Here is a 25323-nt window from a genome sequence, read left to right as displayed (position 1 = left end):
AGCTCTGCATCTTTGGGACTTCTTCAATTGAGCTTTTAGGAAGATCAAAGCCCGCATCCCTAGCTTGCTTTTTCTCCTTAAACTAATGTTCTAAAAGCTGGCCTGTTTCTCACCTTCCAGTTCTTTCTCTCCAGGCTCTCAGCTACTTATCAGGAAGTTTCCTCAAGAAAACCGGTCACTTATCTGCTAAGCAGGGATGTTTTCATTAGTACAGGCCTCAACTAGCAGATGTTTCTGAGTACATGTGTTGTCTGAGAGTAACTTCGTGTTTGGCTCTAACCAATCCTCACAGGGACAATGACCATTTCCTCATTAGAACTGCTTAATCTATGGTCTTGAGCCAATTTATCAGCACATTGTAAAACCATAATTATTTTTTTCAGGTACAACTTTTGGCACGACTCAAACACTTGATAAATATTTGTTGAATGAAGGTAAAAACCAAGCAACAAACATTTGGAATGGAAGTACCCAGGGACTTACACAACACAGCTAAAGTGAGAAGTCCTCTTTACCTTCGAACATCTTATACTTGGGAGCAAACCGCTAAGTTCTTTAGCTCTTAAGACATGTTCAGGCCAGCTTGAACCCAATGATTTTTCCTCATGTTTTGTCTGCCTCCCCCAGTGTTAAGTGACACTTAAATGCGTGTCCCTGGCACCTTCGACATCCTTATCTAAAATAGACAAAGACTTTGCAGTTTTCCAGAACTTTTAGAACACTCACTGACTTGTGTTCACTTATAAAATTTGCCCTATATATTTTCAGTTTAAAGTAACATTTAAAAGGTTTATTTCTTGAATAGAGCCAAACCAAGCCACAGAGGTTTTCCACGGGTTGGAAGTTTCTGGATGAAACTGGGTTGACAGCTAAAGTAAATGATTGCAGCTTCCAGTGTTCCCCACCCCCACCCCATCCTGACCCGTAACAACTGTCACTTCAGTACAAGGTTAAAGTGGTCTGACTATTCCTGGCAGATGGGCACTTAGCAGAATGGACCCTCCCAGAGACCCAGATCCCCTAAGGCAGCTGCGTGGGGCCTTGGATACAATGCTGGGATCCCCAGAGGAGGAGAAAGGATTGTGGTGCAGAGAAAGAGGCTCCCAGCGGGAGGCAGGCGGGTTTGCCTGACTAGGAGAGGGCTGTCTTTGGAGGGCTCTTAGCAACAGCCCTGATTTGACCCGCCTCAGCCGTGAGAAAATCAAATCAGAGCGCCTTGCTTCCAGACTCCACACATCATCAGCGGGCGATTGTCGAGGCATCTTTTCTCCTGCCTGTTAATTACCTGCCCTGGGAATCTCACGCAAAGTGCTGCTGAGAGGGGGAGCAAGCAACCATCGTCCATCCGCAACCCAGCCCCCGACTGCCTGGGGGTTCAGGCTCGCGAGTGAGTCCTTGTACATCATCCAGTCTGCCTGACAGGCAGGACTGAAAGGGGGGTTTCAGCCCCCCTGGGTCGGCCGGGGCTTTATTCTAGAGTTCATGGAGCGTGGCTGCGCTTTTCTTTCCCATTTGTAGGTGAAACCCCATTGGCTTCATTGGCTCCTTGATTTAAACCACGCCCGGCTTTCTGTCCGCTTTGCTGCTGCTGGGCTCGGCCTCCCTGCCACATCCCAGCCGGGTTCTCAGGAAACCCGGGGACTGCTGTGGCTGCTATTGTGTGGATGCCGCGCGTGTCCTCTCTTCTTTTCCAGAGATGGCTAACAGGGGCCCGAGCTATGGCTTAAGCCGAGAGGTGCAGGAGAAGATTGAGCAGAAGTATGATGCGGACCTGGAGAACAAGCTGGTGGACTGGATCATCCTGCAGTGTGCTGAGGATATAGAGCACCCACCCCCTGGCAGGGCCCATTTTCAGAAATGGTTGATGGACGGGACGGTAAGCCGGGCAGGGATATTGGTTGCTGGAGCGGTGGAAGAAAGCCCTCCTGAGGCCCTTTCTTTCTATGTGAGGGCCCCGGGGAATCCTCTGTAGCCAAGATCTGGGTCTCACCGGGAGGACCGGGGATGCCTTTATTTCTCTCGGGGCCCTGAGATGAGGGCTCCCTGTACAATTCCCTAGCTAGTTTAGAGGATTCTCCACCCATCTGAGCATCAAGCTTCCTGCTAAGCTGTAAGCAATATTGAAGCCCTTCGGATATTTCCACACAGAATAGAGCTAAGTGCAGCCGTTTGATCTCCTTTGCCTTCTCGGTACATCAGCCGTTCTGGGGCTTTTCTTACCCCCAGGGGAACCCGCGGGTTACACGGTGAAACAAAGGAAAGAGTCAGGCTAGTCAACTTCTTATCCTCTGGGGATGCTGAGCCCCTTGGAGAAGCTCAGGGGCTCTGGAGCGGAATTCTTATTTGATAGTGGGGTTCTTTTCTGTCTAGATGCTGTGTGTTTGGCTTCCAGGAGGACAGCTCAGCTCAGTCGAGCAAGCCGGTCTTTTCTGGCAGCTTGCGATTTACTGTTACATAACTGTGATCCCACCCATATGTTGGGTAGACCAAGGCTTGCTTGGCTTCGTCTTCTCAGAGTCCGTGAGAAGACCCAACTCAGTTCTTTCACACGTCATAAACTCATATAGGATGAGTTAGTGAAGAGAGCAGATCCCAGAAAGCAGATCATAATCCTCCCACTTCCCCACCAGCCTCCAACGCATCCTCCATTAAGAGTCTGAGATCATGTCCTCATCACCCAGCATCATTTCAAATGAGAGAATCGGATTACGGTTGCAGGACTGTGGTCAGCTGTAGCCTGAGAATGGGCTCCCTGGAGTCTTCTTCCATGTTCAATGTGGGAGCGCGCGTGTGCGTGTGCGTGTGTGTGTGTGTGTGTGTGTGTGTGTGTGTGCATGTAGATGCACCATTTACTTCTGACTTGTGACATTTATTGCAAAGGCAAACACTGATTCTCTGTCCCTGCATTCCCTTCAGGTCCTGTGCAAGCTGATAAACAGTTTATATCCACCAGGACAAGAACCCATCCCCAAGATCTCAGAGTCAAAGATGGCTTTTAAGCAGATGGAGCAAATCTCCCAGTTCCTGAAAGCGGCCGAGGTCTATGGTGTCAGGACCACAGACATTTTTCAAACAGTGGATCTATGGGAAGGTAAACAGCCCTTCTGTCTTTGGGTCTGTTTCCCCTGGACTCCCGTTCCCATACCTCCTCTTTTCTTTATCATCTATTTATAAAAGCCACTTATCTGTAAGGGCTTCCTGGCACTGTTTGCGGGAGGGAAGTCTGTTCTCAGTTGTCACCCCATGGGCAGTGTTGTCCTTCCTGCTTGTGGTGTTTTATGCTGAGGATATGGCAAGTACCTCAGCAAACTAGAAGTGTACACAGAGAAGTGAACTGGTTACACGGGTGTCTTTTCCTCTAGTTAGCCGTTCATAACAAATCACATTTCGTGGAAAAGAAGTGAGGCAGGCGTGAGTGAGTGCTCTTCTGACTCACCAGCACTAGGGCTTACAGACAAAGCCATCTGCTCCTCTGCCATTCAATCTGAGGGAAAACAAGAGAGCGCTCCATCTTTCTGTTAAACAACTATCCAGAGTACAGTGACTGTATCTTCTAGGTGGGTATTATTCAGAGCACAGTGACTGTATCTTCTAGATGGATGTTATCCAGAGCACAGTGACTATATCTTCTAGATGGGTATTATCCAGAGCACAGTAACTGTATCTTCTAGATGGATGTTATCCAGAGCACAGTGACTGTATCTTCTAGGTGGATATTATCGAGAGCACAGTGACTGTATCTTCTAGATGGATGTTATCCAGAGCACAGTGACTGTATCTTCTAGGTGGATATTATCGAGAGCACAGTGACTGTATCTTCTAGATGGATGTTATCCAGAGCACAGTGACTGTATCTTCTAGGTGGATATTATCCAGAGCACAGTGACTGTATCTTCTAGATGGATGTTATCCAGAGTACAGTGACTGTATCTTCTAGATGGATGTTATCCAGAGTACAGTGACTGTATCTTCTAGATGGACGTTATCCAGAGTACAGTGACTGTATCTTCTAGATGGATATTATCCAGAGTACAGTGATTGTATCTTCTAGATGGACGTTATCCAGAGTACAGTGACTGTATCTTCTAGATGGATATTATCCAGAGTACAGTGATTGTATCTTCTAGGTGAGTATTCTACTTGGGGAGACTACCAGATGGTTTTTTTCATTCACATTTGTGAATTGACTTGGTGAGAAATATCTCACAAAGCTATATAGATCAAAGGTTAGCTATGGAACTATTTAGCAATCCACCATGATTGGAGAAAAGGATGTGTAATGGGGGTGTTGCTGGAGAATCTGAGGGACCAATAGCCATGTGGCGTCCAGTCCCCTTTAGTGAAAATGGACATGTTAGTCCATACAGCCACCACTAGGCCTGCCTGAGGCACAGAGAGGCTGTCTAATTGCCAGATTGATTGACACACCCATTGTCACTGGCTGTCATCACAGGGCAACCCACAGAACCCCTTGGGTGGTGACCAAACGGCCTGCTGATAGAGAGAGTAGACTAATGATACTTTGATCAAGAGCCATGGATATCCCAAGCATAGGACAGTATACCCAGATAATTATAAATAAAAAAAAAATCACCTCCTCCATCCTCACAATAACCTCAAGTCTCCATTCAAAAAGGGCTCCGATTTCATGCTTTTTGCATGATTGAGCAGTTCAAACCTGTAGAGGCCAGGGGTCTAAACTTGCACTTTTTTTTCTGGTACCTCAGATACCTGAAATGCTGGCAAAGCCACCAGACCTCATGGGCATCTGCCTCCAATTCTCCATGGGATGTCCCCATTGAGACTTGATTCCCAGGTCAGGATAATGGTGATTGTCCACAGTTAATACGGTTTCTTTTCACTGATATTCCTCTTCTCTAGAAGCACATAGATAAGAGCTTTTCTGGACAATGACACACAGTTCTTCCAACTAAACTATGAAGAAAATTTTTTCAACCTCATCATTGCATAGATAATGACACCTGCCTGCCCTTGTTATGTGTGTTCATCAGAATTTATAGTTCACAATCCTGAGCTCCACCCTGGGCTCTGAAACCAAAACAGAAGACCTATTCAACAGGCCACACCATTCTTTGGCCAGGGGCCTTAGCATCTTTTTTCTCTACCATGAATGTACTGCTGCGTCATGTCAGTGACTAACTGTTGATGTGATGCCAGGGAGGCAGAGGAGGATGGAGAAGGATGAATCAAAGCCATGTGAAACCAAGAGATAGGGTGTTAGAGCAAATGAGACAAACCCTCTTGAGCACTATAGTGCAGGGCGTACGTAAGAAGAAGGGCACTGGAGATACCTGGGAGGTTGGGTCTAAAGGAGCCTACCCATCTACATTAGGGAAGGGTTAGCTTTACTTCCTTTCCCCCTTTATTGAAACACCATAGAGAGGGGCTCTATACTTGGGAGGGGAACTCAAAATGGGAAGGGGAGAAGGAGCAGTACTTCTGGGTGGGCAGCATGTGTGGCAGTCTACACCCCTGCCATAACCTGTGTTAGAAACACTCCTGGAAAAAGAAGAAAGCTAGGAGGCATAAATGTTAGCAGGGCAATGTGAAACGTAGCTCTGGAATATGATAATGCTTCTAGATAAAAGTAAGACAGACAATAAAAGTCATCATTCGCCATACCTCAACCCATCCCTGCCCCATTGCAGAAGAGGAGGACTTTAAATGAAATACGGAGACTCTGTTTCTCAAGGCACTGTGATTGACAGGTCACAGAAACGTTAGAACTACACAAAGGTGGGGAAGTGCAAAAGAGCTGACAGCAGGGAGACAGATGCTGAGGAGTTTCCAGATGACTTGCTGGAAGCCCCAAGGAGCTGAGATTGAAGATGATGTCATAGGCGAGAGACTTGATATTTCCCAGGATCCCTGTCTGAAGCTCAGGCCAGAGCTGTTTCCCAGACCCAGGAGCGTAGGAGTAGAAAGCAGGTTGCTTTGAACAGGGAAGTGGGTGGGATGGCCTTGGTGGCTGGCACAGATCGCGGACTGATCATGGGAGGCTCTGGTCCTTTCTGCAGCAGCCGCTTGTAATGCATGATGTGGTTGGTGACTAAACTGTAGTCAAAGAGCAGGGTTGGCGTGTGCTTGTGTGACATGTCTGCATGAGGATGTACACACTCTCTGTCATACAGATATCAGACGTCAGACTAGCCGTAAGCAAAGCTCATCACATCTACCATTCTGCTCCCTGACCGAGGCTGCAATCGTGCCCTCACACTTCAGTTCCTCCCACTATTTCAGGAGTCCCTGCATCACAGTTGAGGGGACTGTGGCTACTGTGGGTCCAGCCCCCACTCTTCCTGGATACTTCCCTTCCTCCTCTGCAGGTACTTTATGCCTGGCTGCTCTCAGTACCCCATTTCCTCTGCTTGGCACATGTCTCCTAAATATGGTTCTTTTTTCTCACAGTGCCTTCCCAAGCTGCTTCTAGGTTGCAGATCAGCAAAGCTGCAGGAGCTCAGGTTTGCCAAGTGCCTTCTTGTTTAAGCTTCAGTTACTCATATAGGTGGGGCTCCAAAGTCCCCACCATTCTTGAGCCCCCTTTAGGTACATTGTTTGGAAGAGACCTGGGGCCAGCAAGGCCGCAAGGGTCTTCATAAAGATACCCAGGTGACAGCTTGATCATGGAGATAATACAAAGTTACCAAAGCCTTCACTGGGGAAGGGCCAGAGTGACCTTCATTGTTGGTGACGGGAAAGGCAAGGGTCACTGCAAAGAATGGAAGGGGACAGGAAGAGCCCCTCTGTGAAGAGAAAAGGTAAATTGTCTGACAGGTTCCTTTTAGATCTGGCACAGATGCCAGGGAAGGGCAGGGGTGGGGCTGTTTCAGCTTTGACTCGGAGAGGATAGGACAGGCAAGCCTGCAGCATCTTTGCCAAGAGTACCAGAAGGGAGATGGGAGGAAGGGAGCAACAATAAACTGAGTCTGTATGTGTATAGGAGAGAGAAGCTGGTCGGAGGTCCGGTCAGAAAACCTGCAGTGGGGCTGTCCTATGAGGTGGGGTGGAGTCAGGCTCCCAAGGCAGAAACTAGAGAACATGGACCGAGCCTGTGTGCCATCACTTCTCAGCTAAAGTGTCTTAGCCTTGAATTTCTCCTGCATCAAATGGGCCTAATAGAACCTATTTTATGTTATTGGTCTGGGAAACAAAGGAAGCAATGTGTTAGAAACACTCAGATGGTGCCTGACAAGGAATAGTATAAGTATCGCCAGTGGCCTGCCCTTTCTGGGTTAATAGGAAGGGTGGGGACTGGATGGTCATAGACTCCTCTTTAAAAGATGGATTTGATTAATTATCACACTTAAAAGCTGATAGGATTGCCTGGATGACCGTCACCCTGGCAGTCATTCATGCGGGTTACCTTACTGACTTTTTTTCTTAGAAGACATTGAATTTGTCATCTGTCCCTATGATACATTGCAATGCCAATGTCAGACCTGGGAGCCCTCGGTAGAATGATAATAGCACCGGTTTTAGAGTAGATACATTGAAAACCGTCTTCCAATGCATCCTATCTGTGTGACTCTGTTTACAGTGCTCAGCTGCCTAGAGTCTTGGTTCTCTTCTGTGTATTGGTCTAGCACCCCCAACCCCTAAAGGAATTGTATGGAACAAACATGTTAACTCTCCAGCACAATATATGATTCCTAGTTGCCTAATAAATGTCGACTTTTCTTCTGCTTCAGTAAGCTCATCAGCAATGACCTTTGGGGCCTATTTGTATAAGCACTTAGTGTCAGAATGTTAAGAATTCCAAAATGTCAGTGTAGACAATACTCAAAGAGCAACCAGCCTGATTATTCTTCTCAACAATTGAACTGATGGAGGATAATGGGTGCATGGTTTTATGTTGTCTGTTCTTTTCTCCTGATGATGGGAGTTGGGGAGATGTTGTTTACAGGGAAGGGTAGAGCCTGGGAGGTTCACCTGTGCTCTCTCAGGAGGTGTCACTATGTATGCTGTTCCTCAACAGCAGAAGTTGAAGTCTCATTTCTCCTAGTCTGAGATGGGTTTTGGGATACGGCACGGTACCCACAGTGACCTGAGCTATGACGAATGCCCACTCCTCCACCTTCTTTTCCCATGGCAGCACCCTCAGCCGTGTTCACTCAGAAGGGCTGCTGGCCATTGTATTTTGTGAGCTTTTCCTTTAGCTTCAATCTCCAGCATGCATCACAGGCACGTGGTCTGACTGACAGACATGTTCCTGACATGTTAAATCTGCAACAAGGCCCAAGTATCTGCATTTCTTACCAATTTGTAGGTGACGCTGCTTCTGCTCTCCTGAGAGCCCCACTTTGAGAGCCACTACCTTACAGTTTCTCTTCCCACTGGCCAGAATGGAAACAACAAAAATCCATAAAATTCAGAGAGAATGCTCAGCTTATCTTCTTCCATTTCTCCCTGGCCTGCAGCAGCAGTTTCACAGGGAGGTGGGAAGTGATTTTTCTATCATAGCTCGCTTTCTCTGTGATGTGTATATTAAAAATCAGCTTCTAAGAGTTCACAGAGTTGGTCAAGACTAAGAAAATAGCAGTTCTAAAACAAATAATTTAAGGCTGACTTTTGTGTTAAAAATAGAATAGAAAATAGTGTCAAATCTCACTTTTCCTACTCAAGTGACTTCTGCATTGCCTTTGTTTTTCCCTTTTTCTTCTCATTTGTTTTCTTCTTTTGTTTTGAATTAAGAATAGATTCTTTTTTGTACAATATATCCTGATTATAGCTTCTTCTCCCTCCGCTCCTCCCAGTTCCTCTCTACTTTCCCTCCCCTCTGGATCCATTCTCTTTCTATCTCTAATTATAGACAATCAGGCATTTAAGAGATAGCAACCAAACATGTCAACATAAAATACAATAAGATGAAGCAAAAACTTTCATATTGAAGTATATGGCAGCCCAATAGGAAGAAAGGAGTCCTAAAGCTAGCATAAGAGTCAGAGGCCTGCTTGCTTTCACAGTCAGGGGTCCCATAAAAATACTAACTCAATATCTATCTGTCTGTCTGTCTGTCTGTCTGTCTGTCTATCATCTATCTATCTATCTATCTATCTATCTATCTATCTATCTATCATCTATCTATCTATCTATCTATCTATCTATCTATCTATCTATCTATCTATCATCTACAGGACTTGGTGTAGATCCATGTAAGACATGCATAAGATATCTTGCGTGTAAACTTAAACTTTATAAGCACCAAGTTAGGACATTACAAGGCAGAACTCTGGGCTCCATTCCTTGAGGCTTATTGATTAGCAGTTTGGGGTGTATGGCTATTTTGAGGTGTTATTATTTTGTGATAATACAGAATGAATACAGTGTGAATGATGGCACTTGGGAGGCTGAGGCAGGCGGATCATCATAAATTCAAGGTCTGTTTGGGCTATAGATGGAGGAACTACTTGATAGATAGATAGATAGATAGATAGATAGATAGATAGATAGATAGATAGATGAGGGGGTTAGGGAGGGAGAGAAATTGGAAGCAGTGACTCCTACACTGTTAAGTATAACATGCCCTGATGCACACATGCCTCTCCATGTCATCCTGTCCATCCGGGTGATATTATACTACCTGTATAATTTTTAAACCTTCAGTGAAGCCTTGCATCATCCAAGGCCCACACTCTACAGTCGGGTTCCCTCTTCCTATCTACAATAGTACATTCTGTGAATTTGGACAAATGTGTCCACCATTATAGTATTGTGCAGCATACTTTCGCTACCCTAAAAATCTTCTGTGGCCCATCATTTTATCTTTTTCCATTATCAGTCCCAGTGATCACTTCTCCTCTTGCTGTCTGTTTGGTTTTGCCCTTTGTAAGATGTCACATCATGCTGTGTGCTGTCCATTCAAATTCTATTAGCTCTGCTGTAAAACCCATTAATTTCTCATGATAAAGAAATAGAAGAAAGCTTGCCTTCCTCTGCCTGTGTCTCTTTCCTTCTCAGGGACAGTAGTAAATTCTTATGTCATCACTGGGACTGATTCATTCCTGCTCTGCTTGCGTGTGGAAAACTGTCAACATCTGAACAGTTTGTCTTTCAGGATTGTATTTCTCTATTTTCTTGGGAGAATGGTATTTAGAGGAAGTAATCAGGCTGACATGAAGAGTCATAGCGTTTGCCAAAGTGTCCAAGATGGCTTTCAGGAATCAAAGAGATGCTAAGGAGGCAGACTTCCAGCTTGGATCAAAGCGCTTCTAATGATCAGTTTTGTTCTTTGGACTTTGCGAGAGATGTCTCTGAAGGGAGGGGTTATTGCTTAACAAAATATATGTAGTTCTTAGCACTCGTCAGCTAGAACCAAGAGTTTAGAGTGGGGCTTGCGGGTCTATCTGACCACAGAAGGACTGTCTTGGGAGATCACCCCAGAACTGGAATTAAGGTGCTCAGGCTATGCTGGTGGTCAGGCAAGCATCACAGTCACCAGACACTGCCTGTGTTTCTCAGACTATCACCTGTGTATTACTGACCAAGCTTATTGTAATATAGATTCTTGACACTTTCTGTCAAATTCTCATGGGGAAAAACCCCTCAATATTCAAAATTCATATAGTACCTTTGGAGAGACATCCCCCTCTGCAAACTTCCTTGAGGAAACAACGAAGCGTGGGGATGAGCTCAGAAGCAAGCTGGACAAGGCAAGTTTTTGCATTTGCATCATTTCAAAAGCTTCACAAGATCTTACGCTGGCTGTGACACAGCAGCTTAGTTTTTGATGTCCTATGCCCAGCATACTGTGCAGATCTTCCTTGACCTTCCTGTTTCAAAACACATTTACATACTTGACCCCTGTTGACACAGGTGGGGTTCCAGGAGTGGCCCCAATTCCTGCCACTTGGTTCATCCATCTAATACTGCTCACTCGATCTCAGTTTCTAATCGGGAACAGACAAGAGCTCTGTTTCCCATGTCATCAGCCTAAGAATTCTGGAATTCTTCACAAAAATCTCTACTAGAAAGCATACACATAAAATGGACGAGCTGTGCACTGGCTAAGTCAGATTTGTAGTCACTAAATTACTTAGAATCCTAATAACTAACTTGGTTAGCATGTAGACTCCAAATATTTGTATTTTTTAATGTTATGTGAGTGGAGTGAAGATATAGCAAAATTATTGCTGACAAAAACATCCAATGGCTTATGATCATTTGGGGATGTGCGTCCTTATTCCTATGGTACCCATTATCAATGCCCAGATTTAGAGTCCTTGTGTTACCAATACCCTGACACCTTTGGTTATCTCTGGTCACTGCTTCCTCCCAAGGAACGTGGTTTCTCACCAATTTCACAAAGGGGAGGGGCAAGGGGGATAACAGTGAAGTGGATGCACCTATTGTGGAGTTTGAGTTCAGTCCAACAGGAGCTAGAGCTGGGCTCTGGTTTGTGTGTTGGGTGACTTGGAGGGTGTTAGCAAATCTCCTTGAATTTGATTTGCTGCCCACAGATGGGGAGGAGTAGTCTCCACTCCATAATGTTCAGACCACATGTAATAAAACATCTAGCCCATGATTTACATTACATCTCTTTCTTTGAAACCTTCAATTTAAGAAAGAAACTTTCTGGTTTGTTCCTGTGAAAGAATGCCTCCTTCCCTTAGATGTGCCTAACTCAGTCATACATTCACTTCCTTATCCACGGTACTGAGAAGAGGGTGGGTGGTGTTGATTTTATGTCTCTAGGTTCCTGGATCTCTAGCCCTTGCCTGCGGCTCTATCCTTTCTGAGTGTATATATTTACACATTAGCTAGCTCCTTCTGAAGGAAGTCCCATTGTGCTGGAACAAAGCTTATGTCCTTCCTATTGTCATAGAATGTTTCTGGCTGACTTGCTGAGTGTTTTCCACATTGCTCCAGATCCTGTACATGCCAGACCCACACCCTCCATCTATCAGAACTATATTCCTACTGCTTTTTGTAAGAGGTGAGCTTATTGGCAGACTCTAGCTCATACTTCCTGTACTTACTCATTTTCTTCTAGGCTCTCCTTAATCCCTTGGCTGTACACGAACACACCCAGTCACATCTCCTTCCAGAATGCCATGACTACAGGTTTATCTTTCACAGCAGCCTATGATATAGTGATAGTTACAGAAAGGAATTTTGTGTGTGGAAAAGAAAAGTTGTCCTCACTGCCGTCTCTGCCTTTCTTCTCTCCAAATTCTTAGTGTTTTTTGTTTCCTTCCCTTGCCATCTATTATGGATACTCTGCTCACCATCACCCCAGCAGTCTGAGGGAGTCTCCACTGCAGAATTTTCTATACTCACAGCCATCCCCACCGGCCTCAAGCTCCAGGCAATTGCCCTGTAGTGAGTGTCGGACATAGGGTGGAGGAAACCATGTGAGGGAAGGAGACGCTTCCCTCTCGTCTTGGAACACATGAGCATCCTGAACAGGACCTCCTTAAAGGCCATAATAGCTGATTTCATTACAGTTCCTGCTCCCTTCTCTGCCCTTCCCCTGTAACTCTGTATTCCCCAGGGACTGAGCTGCAGGAAGTGCACCAAAGAGACCACAGACACTCACTGGGTCCGTTCAGAGCCTTTGCCTATCTGCTCTTCCCTGTCTCAGGCCCCACAGCCTCTTTCTCCCTCTTTTAGCTTCCTGCCTTTTAGCTTTTGTAGCCCTCCTTCCTGCTCTGTGCAGACCTTTGATCCACCCACCCTGGTAGCACCTTCTCTAGTATAAGATTTGCCAGTCCTCTGAAAAGGAGGGAGGGAAGAGGATGGAAAGAGCTGGCTGGTTGGAAGGCTCAGCTGCCTTCTCTAGGGGCAATCCTGTGACCATGTCCCCACCCCTTATGTAAGACTACCCAATGCCCCCCCCACCGCTTTGTTCTCTCTCACACATGGGCCAGTGATGTGTTGTCTCCATTAGTCCCGTTCATGCATCACTTGTGCCTTGAGTGCTTTCTGTGTTGATTTCTTTCTCCATTGGCCCATGGACCAGAGCACCGAGTGAATACTCAATTTGATGAACAGGGATGATTTTAGACCCTGCTAACCCAGATAAACTAAAAGAGAGGAGCCCCCTGGGGTCTGGGGCAGAATTACTCTAAGCAACCAATTTGTCTGCGTTTTTCCTTTCTCTGTCCACTTATGAGGAAAGTGTTCATCTGCAGGTCGTCACCCAGGACCTCCTGATCAAATCACACCAGACCATGGCTGAAGCCATGAAGGCCAGGCCCAAGGCCAGGGGTGGATCCATATGTGAGCGGCTAATGCTTGGAGTGTTTATTACACATACACTTAAATAAAATAGAAAGGGCCTTCTTGTGTGAATACAATAATTAGCAGGATTGGGATGGGTTTTATGTCAGAGCCACCCTGGGAAGTGTTATTTAGTCCTTCTCCCGTGATTGTAGTCACCCATAGCCTCTTCTATCTAGAGCTCTTCCCGGGTGCAGACACCCCTTCTTCCGAAATCCCTGGCCCTGGTATGCTGGACTTTAACCTCTTCATTGGATTCCAGGGAAGGACATGGCAGCTGTGCAGAGGACTCTGATGGCTCTAGGCAGCGTTGCAGTTACCAAGGATGATGGCTGCTACCGGGGAGAGCCGTCCTGGTTTCACAGGTGAGTCCTTCCCTGCCTCCCCCAGAGAGACACCTGGAGCTGTCAGACACTGTCTACAAAGAAGCAAACACTTCTGGTCCCACGGCAAGGTCCACTGAGAAGGAAGACCGATGCTGCCATTCTAGCCGACACCCAACCAGGGCTGAGGTGCTTGGGATTTCTCTTAGCTCCTAGCATCTCCCTCTCCCTTGTTCTTTTTCTTCTTTCATCTTCTTAATTTTCTCCTATGCACCTAATGAAGAATGAATTCATCCCTTTGGCAAGTACCATCTCGGTTTGTAACCCAGCAGGTTAACTAACAGCCCCTGCTTTGACTCTCAAAAGCGTCCTGGTCTGGGTGATAAATTATATGATTGTTTCAGTCTACTGAAATAGACTAGGCCTTAAGCGATCTTTATGGCAATGAGAATAGAGACAGAGATGTGCAAACTGAGGTGTTTGGAGACAGATGACAGGAATTCTTGTAGCTGCTACTCGGAAATTCTTTTTTCTCATTCTGGAGAAGTATAGAAGGATGTAGTTTATGTTTTTTAGATGCCCTTGACCTAAATTCATCCTAGAAACATATTGAAATCCTGGTCCTAATTCCAGAATTATTGATGATCCACCATGGACTGTATGGCTGCAAATCCAAATTTATTCACAATCTTGCTCTTTACCAAAATTTGGCAGCCTCTGGTCAGGAGATATAGATTGCTCCTTGAAAACTCCTAGGTTGATTGGGCAGCAAAACAGAGATTAACCATTGGTCCTATGTGGGAAGGTTGGAATGAGGCTTAGGATATGTTTTGTAAAAGGAGTTAGTTTTGTGAGCAGAGGTACCAGAGAGGGTGAGACAGTAAAGACTGAGGCGTTCTAAAGAGGAGGAAGGGAAAAAGAGAAGCTGAGATTGAGTTTTCCAGAAGGCAGCTATGGGTTCTCCTTTCTTTTTTTGCTAGAAATTCTAAGAGTCATCTTGGTTCCTAAGGGATAGAAAACTTGTATGTACTTGTCAGCCACAGCTCCGTAGACCATAGCTCTCGGTAGGCCATAGTTCATGGTGGGTCAGAGGTCATTAAGAGTTGTGGCCCAGGGAAGGGTCTGCTGGTTTGTTCGATTGCCTCAGATAGAAGCTGTGTATCCGTATCTTGAGGAGGATTTAGAACTGTCACGTGACATAGCTCCATCTCACTTTTTCCACCCAGGAAAGCCCAGCAGAATCGGAGAGGATTTTCAGAGGAGCAACTTCGCCAGGGACAGAACGTCATAGGCCTGCAGATGGGCAGCAACAAGGGAGCCTCCCAGGCGGGCATGACCGGGTACGGGATGCCCAGGCAGATCATGTAAGATGCCACATCTTGCCCACCCTGGTAGAGAGGACGAATGCTCCGCACCACAGTCTGTGACAAAGAAATAGGTAGTCACCTGCTCACCTTCTCCTCTTTCTCAAAGCCTTCTGCCCCCTGTTCTTGCAAGTGCTGCACCTTCTGCTGGGAATCCACGCTGCCTATTGCTGCCACCCTTTGTTTGTTTAGAACTATGCAAAGACTCTGCTTCCTCTCTCTGACCTCCTGTGCCCTGGGATCTCCGTTCGTTTGATTATTTATTTATTTATTTGCCAAAAATTTCTCTCCTTGACTTACAGAACGTACCTAATAAACAAATTAGTCTGTGTTTCAGAGTGTAACTTCATTCTCTATCAGGGACTTTGCCGGCTGGAATGGCTCCTTCCTGCCTCACTCAAGAGGTAACTGACAAAATGAAATTAGCATAGAGTATCGAAAATGGATTAACTATGAGGAAGCTTTTTGCGAGATTATTATGTTTATCTTGGTAATTTCAATGGAAAAATCAGAAGTAGTTTTTCCCACTAGAGATCTTAAAGTTAGGCATCCACAAACACTGCCTTTGACCTATCCACGTTTCTTTAACTACCTACTGTGTGTTTATGTTAGACTTTGTAAACAAGACAAAGCATCAGGAGCTCTTGTATGGTTACCCAGGAGATTATGGATGGGTGGATGGACAGTTTTCTCAAACAACAATTTTTTTTAAAGAAAAAAATGAGAGAGTTTTTTGTTGTTTGCTTCTATTGCATGAATTTTCTTCATTCAGGGTGGATCTCAGATCTAAGCTGATATTTATGCAGTGTCCTCCCACCCAGCGACCAGGAACGATGCAATGCATAGTACTGCTCTCTACACATCGTTTACAGAACCCAAACCCCTAAAACTCTTAAGATTACTCAAGATCGAGATCTGCCTAACATGAATGAATTTTCAACATTTTTTTTCTTCACGGAATAAAAACAGGGAAAATAAGTCTGGAGACTATCAGTTCATCTTATTCTTTAAAATGCAGTTATTGCAGCTAGGTGGTGATGGCACATGCTTTTAATCCCAGCAGTTGGGAGGCAGAGGCAGGTAGATCTCTGTGAGTTCAAGGCCAGCATGGTCCACAGCAAGTTCCAGGACAGCCAGGGATACACAGAGAAACCCTGTCTCAAAAAAAAAAAATTAAAAAAAAATGTAGCTAGTAAGAGAAATGGAGTATCTTTATTCACACAATGAACCATCAACTAATAAGAAAAAATAAGAAATAAATTATATATATAATTTATTATATACATACATATACATATATATATATATAGCCACTCTAAATATTTGGGTGATAGGTTTTCAGACTGAGTTCCTTGCAGTTCTAGGCTCTTGCAGAGGTTTCTATGAGACCCTTCTCAACTACCCAGGAAGTCCCTGTGACCCTTTCATAGCTATCCTTGAGTTGTCCGTGGTGCCATCTAAATGTGGCAAACCTTTCCTTAAACCCTACCTTGGAGCTGCCATATGAGAAAGGAGGGAAACTGAAGACGCCACCAAAGTGAAATAAACCTAGGAGGAAATTCCAAGAGAAAGCCAGTTGGGTTCCTGTGTGGGTGTAGGTATGGGTGTAGGAGGTCTGGGAAATACCATCCACCAGGGAGGGACAGTTGGAAGGAAACCTGGTATCTGTGGAGAGAAGATTTTCTGCTCTTTCTAATTTGTGCTCACTGTCAATCAAGGCAATAATATGGCCTCAGGGAACAACTCATTGAGCATGTAGAGACCCCCAAGGGATGTAAGCAGTACTTCGCTCCAAGAGAGAATCATTTAGAATAAGCCAAGTAAATACACCAGCAGGGGCAAGGAGGAAACCCTGGAAACATAAAACAGTAATCCATTATGAAGAAAAAAGCTCCATTATAGAACAGTAACCAAAACGAAGAGAATAAAATGAGGCTTGTGAGGCTGGACGCCAAGGATCGATTACTAAATTAGAATACCAAGAAAATGCACCCCATGAAAACTCACAAATGTCTGGTGAGTACAAAAGAAATAGTAAAAATAACAGATAACATTCATGAGTTTAGAGTCTCAGAAAGGAGAAAAGCCAATTAGGGAATGAAATGTAATTAAGTAGTTTATTTATTTCTTGTGCAGATGTTTTGCCTGCATGAATGTCTGCATACCACAGGGACGCTGGAGGGATATTTTTGAAGAAATAATATTAAGGCTTTTCCAGAGGGTTTTTTTTTTTTTTGACAAGAATTGTTTTAAAAACACACATAAATGCTGGGAAAAAAAACCCAAAAGCCTTTAATGGGTAGCATTGTAGTAAAATGTTTGACCACTGAAAGTGAGAAGAAAACTTTCAAAGCTTAAGAGAATATGTGTGTGTGTCTGTATATGTGTGTGTCTCTCTCTCTCTCTCTCTGTGTGTCTGTGTGTCTATGTACGTGTGTGTGTCTGTGTCTGTCTGTGTGTGTGTGTGTCTATATGTCTGCTTGTGTAAGTGTGTATATGGGTGCACACATGCACAAGAGTGCAGAACACATAAGATTGGCAGAGGACTTCTCACAAGCTTTGAACTCACCAAATAGGCTGAGCTGGTTGGTCAGCAAGCCTCGGGGATCTACGTGTCTGGGCCTACCCAGCACTGGGATTATAAGTAGGCCACCACATCCACCTTTTAAAATCCAGACTCTGGGAATCAAATTCCTCATGCTAGCATAGAAAATGTTTGGCCAACTAAACTATCTCTCCAGCCCAAAGCTTTTCAAGAGTAAAAGCCATCACATATAAGAAAAGAGAATCATGTTCATCTTTAGAGTTCTTAACATAACCTTTGGTACATGACATAATAGTTTCAACAAGGAATTTTCTGGTTAGACCAGTGGTTCTCAACCTTCCTAACGCTATAGCCCTTTAATACAGTAACTCATGTGGTGACCCCCAATGATAAAATTATTTTCATTGCTATGTCAGAACTGCAATTTTGCTACTGTTCTGAATCATAATGTAAATATCTGATAGACATAGTATCTGATATGTAATCCTGTAGTGAGGGGCTGCGGGCAGGCCTGCTTTTCATCCCGCCCTGCTCCCGGCCACCGGCTAGCTTATGCCCCGAAATAATTACACAGAAACTGTATTCTTTTAATACACCCAACTACTCTTTCTATCTTTTTTACTTTTAAGAACTTTAACCTTTAGCCTGCATATATTCCCAACACATAGTAAACCATTTAGACATTTTCTTCGACTTTGAATCTTTCTTTTACTGTATATCTCTCTTTTTGGACCACATGAGTCTTTAATTTACGAAACAATATCGGTAGGACTAAAGCCGTGACTTTGACAGCTAGATCCAGCCCATTCCTTAGCTTTCTGCTATTTCAGCCTTGTGGCTGAGATACCAGCCAGAGCCATGTTCATTGCCACAATTCTACAGTGTTTCAAGGTCCCTGCCAGGAAGCAAGCTGCAGCAGTGTTAAACAACAATCAAAAGCTCCATAGTCAGTACCGCCTGCTTGAAAGAGTCAGAGTTTGCCCTGGTAGGATGACCCAGAAAGCTGGCATTTTAAAACAGCACAACTTTTTTCCTGCTACAGCTGAAAACTGAAAAGCTTTTCTTCAACACCATTTAAGTGTTTTGTGGCAGGACCTCTTAATGAGCTGCAGGGTTCAGCTGAAGCTGAGTCAGGAAGCCTCTCTTAGATGAGAGTGCTTGCTCAGACCCGAGAAAATGCTTTTATCAAGAAAACATGCTTTACTCTAGTCTTTCCCAAGATTTCTCAGGCTTTCTGTGGATTTAGTTATCCACGTTGGGCGCCATTCTGTAGTGAGGGGCTGCAGGCAGGCCTGCTTTTCATCCTGCCCAGCTCCCGGCCACCGGCTAGCTTATGCCCTGAAATAATTACACAGAAACTGTATTCTTTTAAACACTGCCTGGCCCATTATTTTCAGCCTCTTACTCACATCTTGACTAACCCATATCTAATAATCTGTTTAACACCACGAGCGGTGTCTTACCGGGAAAGATTCAGCATGTCTGACCGGGCTGCTGGCTTCATCGCATCTCTCTCCCTGAGGAGAGGCATGGCAGTCTCACTTAGGAGAGGAGTGGCATCTGACTGAGCCATCTACCTCACTTCCTTTTTCCTGTTCTGTCTACTCCGCCCACCTAAATGTTGGCCAATCAAATGGGCCAGGCAGTTTCTTTATTAGCCAATGGGAATCCTCCATCATAATCCCCTGTGAAAAGGTCATTTGACCCCTGGAAGGGTCCCACCCCACAGGGTGAGAACCGCTGATCTGGACAATGTAAATTTAGAATACCACTTCTAAAATGATATTATTTGGTAATATGAGATAAAGGACCATGTGCATGCCACGGCATTTCTATGGAGCTCAGAGAACAATGTTTAGAAATAGTTCTCTCCTTCCACCGTTGATTTTGAGGGTGGCACTCAAAGGGCCTTTGTGGCAAATGCTTTTACCCACAGAGCAATCTCTAGCCTGCTCACTAAATTTGAAGCTCAAGAATGAAGCACATGTTAATAAAGACCTACATTGAGAGCATAATTAATTATTTCATTAAGAAAAATATATCACCAGGAATATGCCATTTAACGTGGGAAGTGTATGTAAATATATAAATTAGAAAAATCCATTCTTGTTCAAATATAAAGGTACTGGCAAATAAGCCCAACAAGGTGACAGTAAGCAAAACACTAAGATTCTAGAAATACTAATGTGGCCTATATGGCAAAGGAGGAGAAATGCAGAGAAAGGCACATGTTCTAAGAGAACCCTTTTGTTTGGAAGAAGGAGGGGCCCATTCTCCAAAACCGGTACTATTTGGGCCACAAAATAAATAACCATATTAGCTTAGAACCTAAACTATAAAGTAAATATATTAATCTGTACTAGTTCCAGTAAGTGAGTGAGTAGGTACATGGAGAAGAGACAAAGATAAAATTACATAGTGGCTAACCAATCCCCAAACCAATATACTTACATAGGTCTTTTGATATAGGGTTTCTTGTGCAGCCCTTGCTATCCTGGAACTCACTCTATAGACCAATAGACCAGGCAGGCCTGAAACTCTGAGATAGACTTGCCTCTGCCTCCTGTATGCTGGTATTAAAGGCATACACCACCACTGACTGGCATCCAACAATACGTTCTTAAGATATGTTCAAAACTGAGAGTCATGGCACGGGTCTCTGGTAGACCTCCAGGCATCTCGAGGAAGTGGTCCCACATCCCACAGCAGGCTCACTCTAACCAAGAAAGCTCTGGCACAAGCACTGGTTCAGTTTGGGCTTTAAAAGAAGCAACACAGGCTGGAGATGCAGTGTGGTAGGTAGTTTTTGCCTAGTGCAGAGAGAGCCCCAGATTGGATTTCCATCCCGTGTTGATTAGGGTGTATGCCTTTATTGCGACTCTCCCTAGTCTGCTTGGACCGAGTGGGTGCAACGGAATGAGGAAAGAGCTGTGACCCCAAGACAATCCTTGCTGGGTGGACTTGAGCAAGGAGTTGATTTGGGAAATACCTGTGACCCCTATGCTTACATCTCATTTCATCTTAGAGCTCCTTAAGGGACGACTAAAAGCCAGAATCTTGAAGCAAAACAAAAAGTTACTTGCTTTTAAGTCACTATTTACTTATTTATTTATGGTTTTGTTTTTGTTTTTTTTTTTTTTTTTTTGAGACAGGGTTTATGAAGCCCAGCCTGCCCTTGAATTCACTACGTAGACGAGCTTGACCTGTGATTTCTGATCTTCCTTCTCCTCCTGCCTCTGCCTCTAGAGTGTTGGGTTTATAGCTGTGTATTACTACCTGTATCTATACCGTGCTGAGAAGCTAGTCTGGGGCCTTCTCGATGCTGTGCTGGGCACTCTCTGAGCCACACTAACACTGATTTCTCCAGTCCACATTAAGGGATTTTTTTCCCTATTTTTTTTTTTTTTTTTTTTTTGAGACATGGTCTCTCTGCAACAATCCTAGCTGTTCTCGTGCTTGCTTTGTAGATCAGGCTGCCCTCGAACTCACAAAGATTCGCCTGCCTCTGCCTCCCAAGTGCTGGGATTAAAGGCTTGGGCCACCTTTGCCTGACCACACTAAGTGATTTTTAAAGTCTGGATTCCACCAGCGTTGGCACCAGAGGCCTGGTCGGAACACAGCATGAGATACACAGCGTGCAACACTTTTCACTGTGGTTTTTGTAGGTCTGCCCGAGACTTAGGCAGGTCACACCCTGACTCTCAGCTTTATAAATCCTTCCCCTGCCTTGGGAAAAGTTGCTCTAGACTATAGGAACTGAAATGTTTGCTTACAGCTGGTGTCATCTGTAGGCTGCTCGGACTGCAGTGGGAGGGCCTGGCCTATTTCTTGCTGCGTTGGTAAGTCAGGCAGAAGGATGAATGAGCAACTAATAGCCTAGTGCCAGGCGGACAAACTAGACTAGGGTTCTCCTCTTTCAAGGTACCCCACCTACCAACAAGTGGCACTGAGGTCATCTCTTGCCAATGACAATGAAGAGCTTGCTTTTCATAAGGCTTTTCTCTCTGCTTGCCTGCGCTCCATCACTTTAGTTAGCATCCACAGGAAGCTTTAGTGGCATAATATATTCAGTGCTGTCGCTAATACATTTAGTTGCCATGACTTCAAGCTGGTAATACTGTTAATTCAGTCCTCGAGACTAGAACAGTTCTGCTGACTTCAGACCTTTTGTTGTCATGGTTACTGTAAAGCATAAAGGTTAAGGCTTAAAGTATGGCTGTATTTTCCTGGAAATGATTATATCACGAGTATGTGTGTGTTATATCTGTTTTCTTTGGAAATTTTTGGAGGCTGATTTTCCTATTAAATGGGCCAGGGTCAACTTCTGACGTACTGTAGATTCTGGGTTCTCTTTCACAGAGTCTTCCTATTGTGCAAACAATGAGGGACGCAATGGCCCTGCCACCCCTCTTCTAAGATGCTTTGTTCCCAAGCATGAGGAGGTTCTCAGATGAGAGACTCCAGTTCCTGGAAGACTATTTATTCAGTCTGAAAGAACGGCTGTTGGACTGGATTCCAAAGTGTATTCCAATTTTTGGATTGATTGATTTTGTTTTTCTGAGACAAGTTATGTAGCCTAGGCCAAATTTGAACTCTTCCTGCCTCCATCCAGCTACCAAATGCTGGCATTACAGGCCTATGGCATTGTGGTGGCTTAAATAAAAATGCCCCTCTCAGAGACCCATAGATTGGAATGCTTGGTCACCAAGGAGTATCAGTGTTTGAAAGGATTAGGAGGTGTGGTCTTTGGAGGAAGTGTGTCACTGGGGATGGGCTTTGAGGTTTCAAAAGTCCATTAACAGCCCAGAGTCTCTTGGCCAGGGGATCAGAATGTAACTCTCAGCTACTTCTCCAGCACCATTTCTGCCTGTGTGCTGCCATGCTTCCCACCATGATGATAATGGACTAAACCTTTGAAACTGCAAGCCAGCCCCCTTTAAATGTTTTCTTTTATAAAGAGCTGTCTTAGTCATGGTTTGCCTTCACAGCAATAGAACACTGACTACAGCAGGCATTATGCCGGTAAGCCCTTTGTTCTGGCAGTGCTGAGGCCTCTAACATGCTAAGCAAGTACTCTATTGTGAACTATATCCCAAGCCCTCTTTTTACTTTTTATTTTGAAACAGGGTCACACTTAGTCATACCCAGAATATCCTTGACATTTCTCTGAAGACCGTTAAGGCCTTGAGCTTGGGGGCCTCTTCCTTTAGGCTTCTGGATAGCTGTAATACAGGCCTGTACCACCAGATCCAGATCCAGGACTATGATTTATTTATTTATTTGTTTGTTTGTTTGTTTATTTATTTATTTATTTTTTATAATTAAAAATTTCCGCCTCCTCCCCACCTCCCATTTCCCTCCCCTCTCCTCACTCCCCTCCCCCTGCCTCTCCAGTCCAAAGAGCAATCAGGGTGCCCTGCCCTGTGGGAAGTCCAAGGTCCTCCCCACTCCATCCAGATCCAGGAAGGTACACATCTAAACAGACTAGGCTCCCCCAAAGCCAGTACATGTAGTAGGATCAAAACCCAGTGCCATTGTCCTTGGCTTCTTAGTCAGCCCTCATTGTCTGCCACATCCAGAGAGTCCGGTTTGATCCCATGCTTTTTCAGTCCCAGTAGAGCTGGCCTTGGCGAGCTCCCATTAGATCAACCCCACCGTCTCAGTGGGTGGGCGCACCCCTCGAAGTCCTGACTTCCTTGCTCATGTTCTCCCTCCTTCAGTTCCTCATTTGGGCCTTGGGAGCTCAGTCCAGCGCTCTAATGTGGGTTCATGATCCTAGAGAAGCTAAATAAGAAGGTGAACACAAAGAAAAACATAGTTATCATCCTGGATATTGGAAGGAGACAAGATTGCCAGGCAAAAATTGGAAACTGGGGAGTGGAAATGGGGTGGGGGTAAGGGGATATGGGGAGATGGGGAGAGAAAAGTGAGGAGGGGAGAATGGGGAGACCCTGGGGGAAGGGATGGTTGGGATGGAGGAAGAGTGGATAGGGGAGCAGGGAAGAAGATACCTTAATTAATGGAGCCATTTTAGAGTTGGCAAGAGACTTGAATCTAGAGGGGTTCCCAGGTATCCATGGAGATGTCCCCAGCTAGTTCCTTGGGCAGCTGAGGAGAGAGAGCCTGAAATGGCTTTTTCCTATAGCCATACTGATGAATATCTTGCATATGACCATAGAAGCTTCATCTGGCAATGGATGGAGATAGAGACAGGACTATGTTTTAATCTTTCCCCCCTCTTAAATTGTACTCTTATTTAGCATGCTATGTATCCTTTCCCATTGCAAGTGGTAGTGATCACTGGAGAGTAAATTCTAAAGAATCATTATGCAAACCTCAAGTGTCCTCAGTAATACCTCTCCTGTGGCCACTAAAACCACACGTTAGACGAGCGGTGAGTGCTTAGCTTTCTGTGCGATGCCAACAGGCTGCTAATTGTAGAAATCGGTATCTTCACATCAACACAGGGCAGTTCTAGCATATGCAACAAAGAGAAGAAAAAGAGTTGGCTATATTTAACATTAATCTTTTCTTTGGCCTATGACCACTCAGAATGACCTATAGTATAGCCTGCAGTAGGTGAGAATCTGAGGTAATTGTCCTCAAAGAGAACATTTGTTTCTAGGAGCCACTCTGTGCCTGTTGCCTTAGAACTTTGCAAAGTCATCTAGTAATTTGTGGTTGATGGAAGACTAATTCTACATCTAATAACCGGCACATACAATTTACCTATGCTAGCACGTGTGTACTTATATTATGGTTTTTGTAATCCCTCTTGAATATTTTAAGTGAGAGAGTTTATGTGGAATATGGCTAACTGGCTTATAACTCAGCAAAATCAAAGCTCTGTTTGGCTCTGAGCCTATAATGCATTCTCAAAATAAATCCCCAAACTTTAATAGCCTTCAGCTAACATGCACAGCATCTCCTGACTTTCTCTGCCCTCATGATCTTTTTGTAGTATGTATCCTCCAGCTGCAATCTGCTCAGCAGGAAGTCTTCTTAAGAACAAGGAGCACAGACATGTTCTTAGCATGTATGTGACATGTGCCATGTCCTAGTAAGATCAGATGAGGAAGCTTATCCGTTCATCATGAAGAATACCTCCACATGGAAGCTACTGCACAATTTACTGTTGAAAACCCACTGGATATGCTGGACACAGTGGTCCACATCTGTAATTCCATCACTCTGCAGAAGGAAGATGCCATGAACTTGAAGACAGTCTTGGCTAAAAGTAAGACCCTGTCTCAAAAAGTAAATTGAAATAAAACTATACACAAACAGAAAAGGAAATCCATTGCATGGATATGTCAGCTCTTATCTAATCCCCTAATTTTTGGGTTTCACTCTTGAAAATCAAACCATAAGAAATATCCTTGTAGAGGCCCGTGTTTACCCATTGTTGACTAATATTACCAAGTTAGCATCCTCACTTCCAATTTACAGTGTCTCCCACAAAGTCTATCTCTACCAATTTCTCCAACTCCCATTTGAATGATTATTCTCAAAAAGACTGTGACTATTTGAAAAGGCATCAAGTTAGGGCATTAGTGGAATCTGAGGTCCACAGGCAGCTGCAGAGAAATTCCCAAAGGCTTACTGCCCTGCTGCAGTGTTATTTATGTCTGCCCCATAGGACATAAAATTTGTGAGCAATTCATGCTTAAAAGGACCCATAAAGATGGCAGGGTTGGAAAAAAATTGACTGGTGAGAATAACCACAAAGTATGGCACCAGAAGAGAAATTATTGTTTTGAGAATTCCGCTTGAATGCTTTAGGCAAAAGAACCTAAGTGAAATGTGGTTAATTGATTTATCTGTCAACACAATCCAGAGCTCTGATGTGACC

General features: G+C 44.5%; 1 protein-coding gene across 1 annotated transcript; it reads left to right on the top strand.

The window, feature by feature from the left end:
* The first annotated feature begins 1696 nt into the window (after nucleotides 1-1696).
* Tagln3 (transgelin 3) lies at nucleotides 1697-14930 on the top strand. The gene is made up of 4 exons (XM_038346304.1): nucleotides 1697-1876; nucleotides 2917-3091; nucleotides 13502-13604; nucleotides 14789-14930. Exons 1-4 carry the CDS (start codon nucleotides 1697-1699, stop codon nucleotides 14928-14930), a joined length of 600 nt encoding a protein of 199 aa, XP_038202232.1.
* Nucleotides 14931-25323: the final 10393 nt, after the last annotated feature.

The sequence above is a fragment of the Arvicola amphibius genome, chromosome 10 (genome assembly GCF_903992535.2).
Source record: "Arvicola amphibius chromosome 10, mArvAmp1.2, whole genome shotgun sequence".
Taxonomy (NCBI): Eukaryota; Metazoa; Chordata; class Mammalia; order Rodentia; family Cricetidae; genus Arvicola; species Arvicola amphibius.
Note: the sequence above shows the minus strand (reverse complement) of the source record. Positions and strands in the feature narration are given on the sequence as shown.

Excerpts from the sequence above, each read along its gene's own strand:
- Tagln3 (XM_038346304.1), top strand. The coding sequence starts at position 1,697 with ATGGCTAACAGGGGCCCGAGCTATGGCTTAAGCCGAGAGGTGCAGGAG. Across the intron at positions 1,877-2,916 it reads AATGGTTGATGGACGGGACG|GTCCTGTGCAAGCTGATAAA; the intron begins GTAAGCCGGGCA and ends CATTCCCTTCAG. Across the intron at positions 13,605-14,788 it reads GAGCCGTCCTGGTTTCACAG|GAAAGCCCAGCAGAATCGGA; the intron begins GTGAGTCCTTCC and ends TTTTCCACCCAG.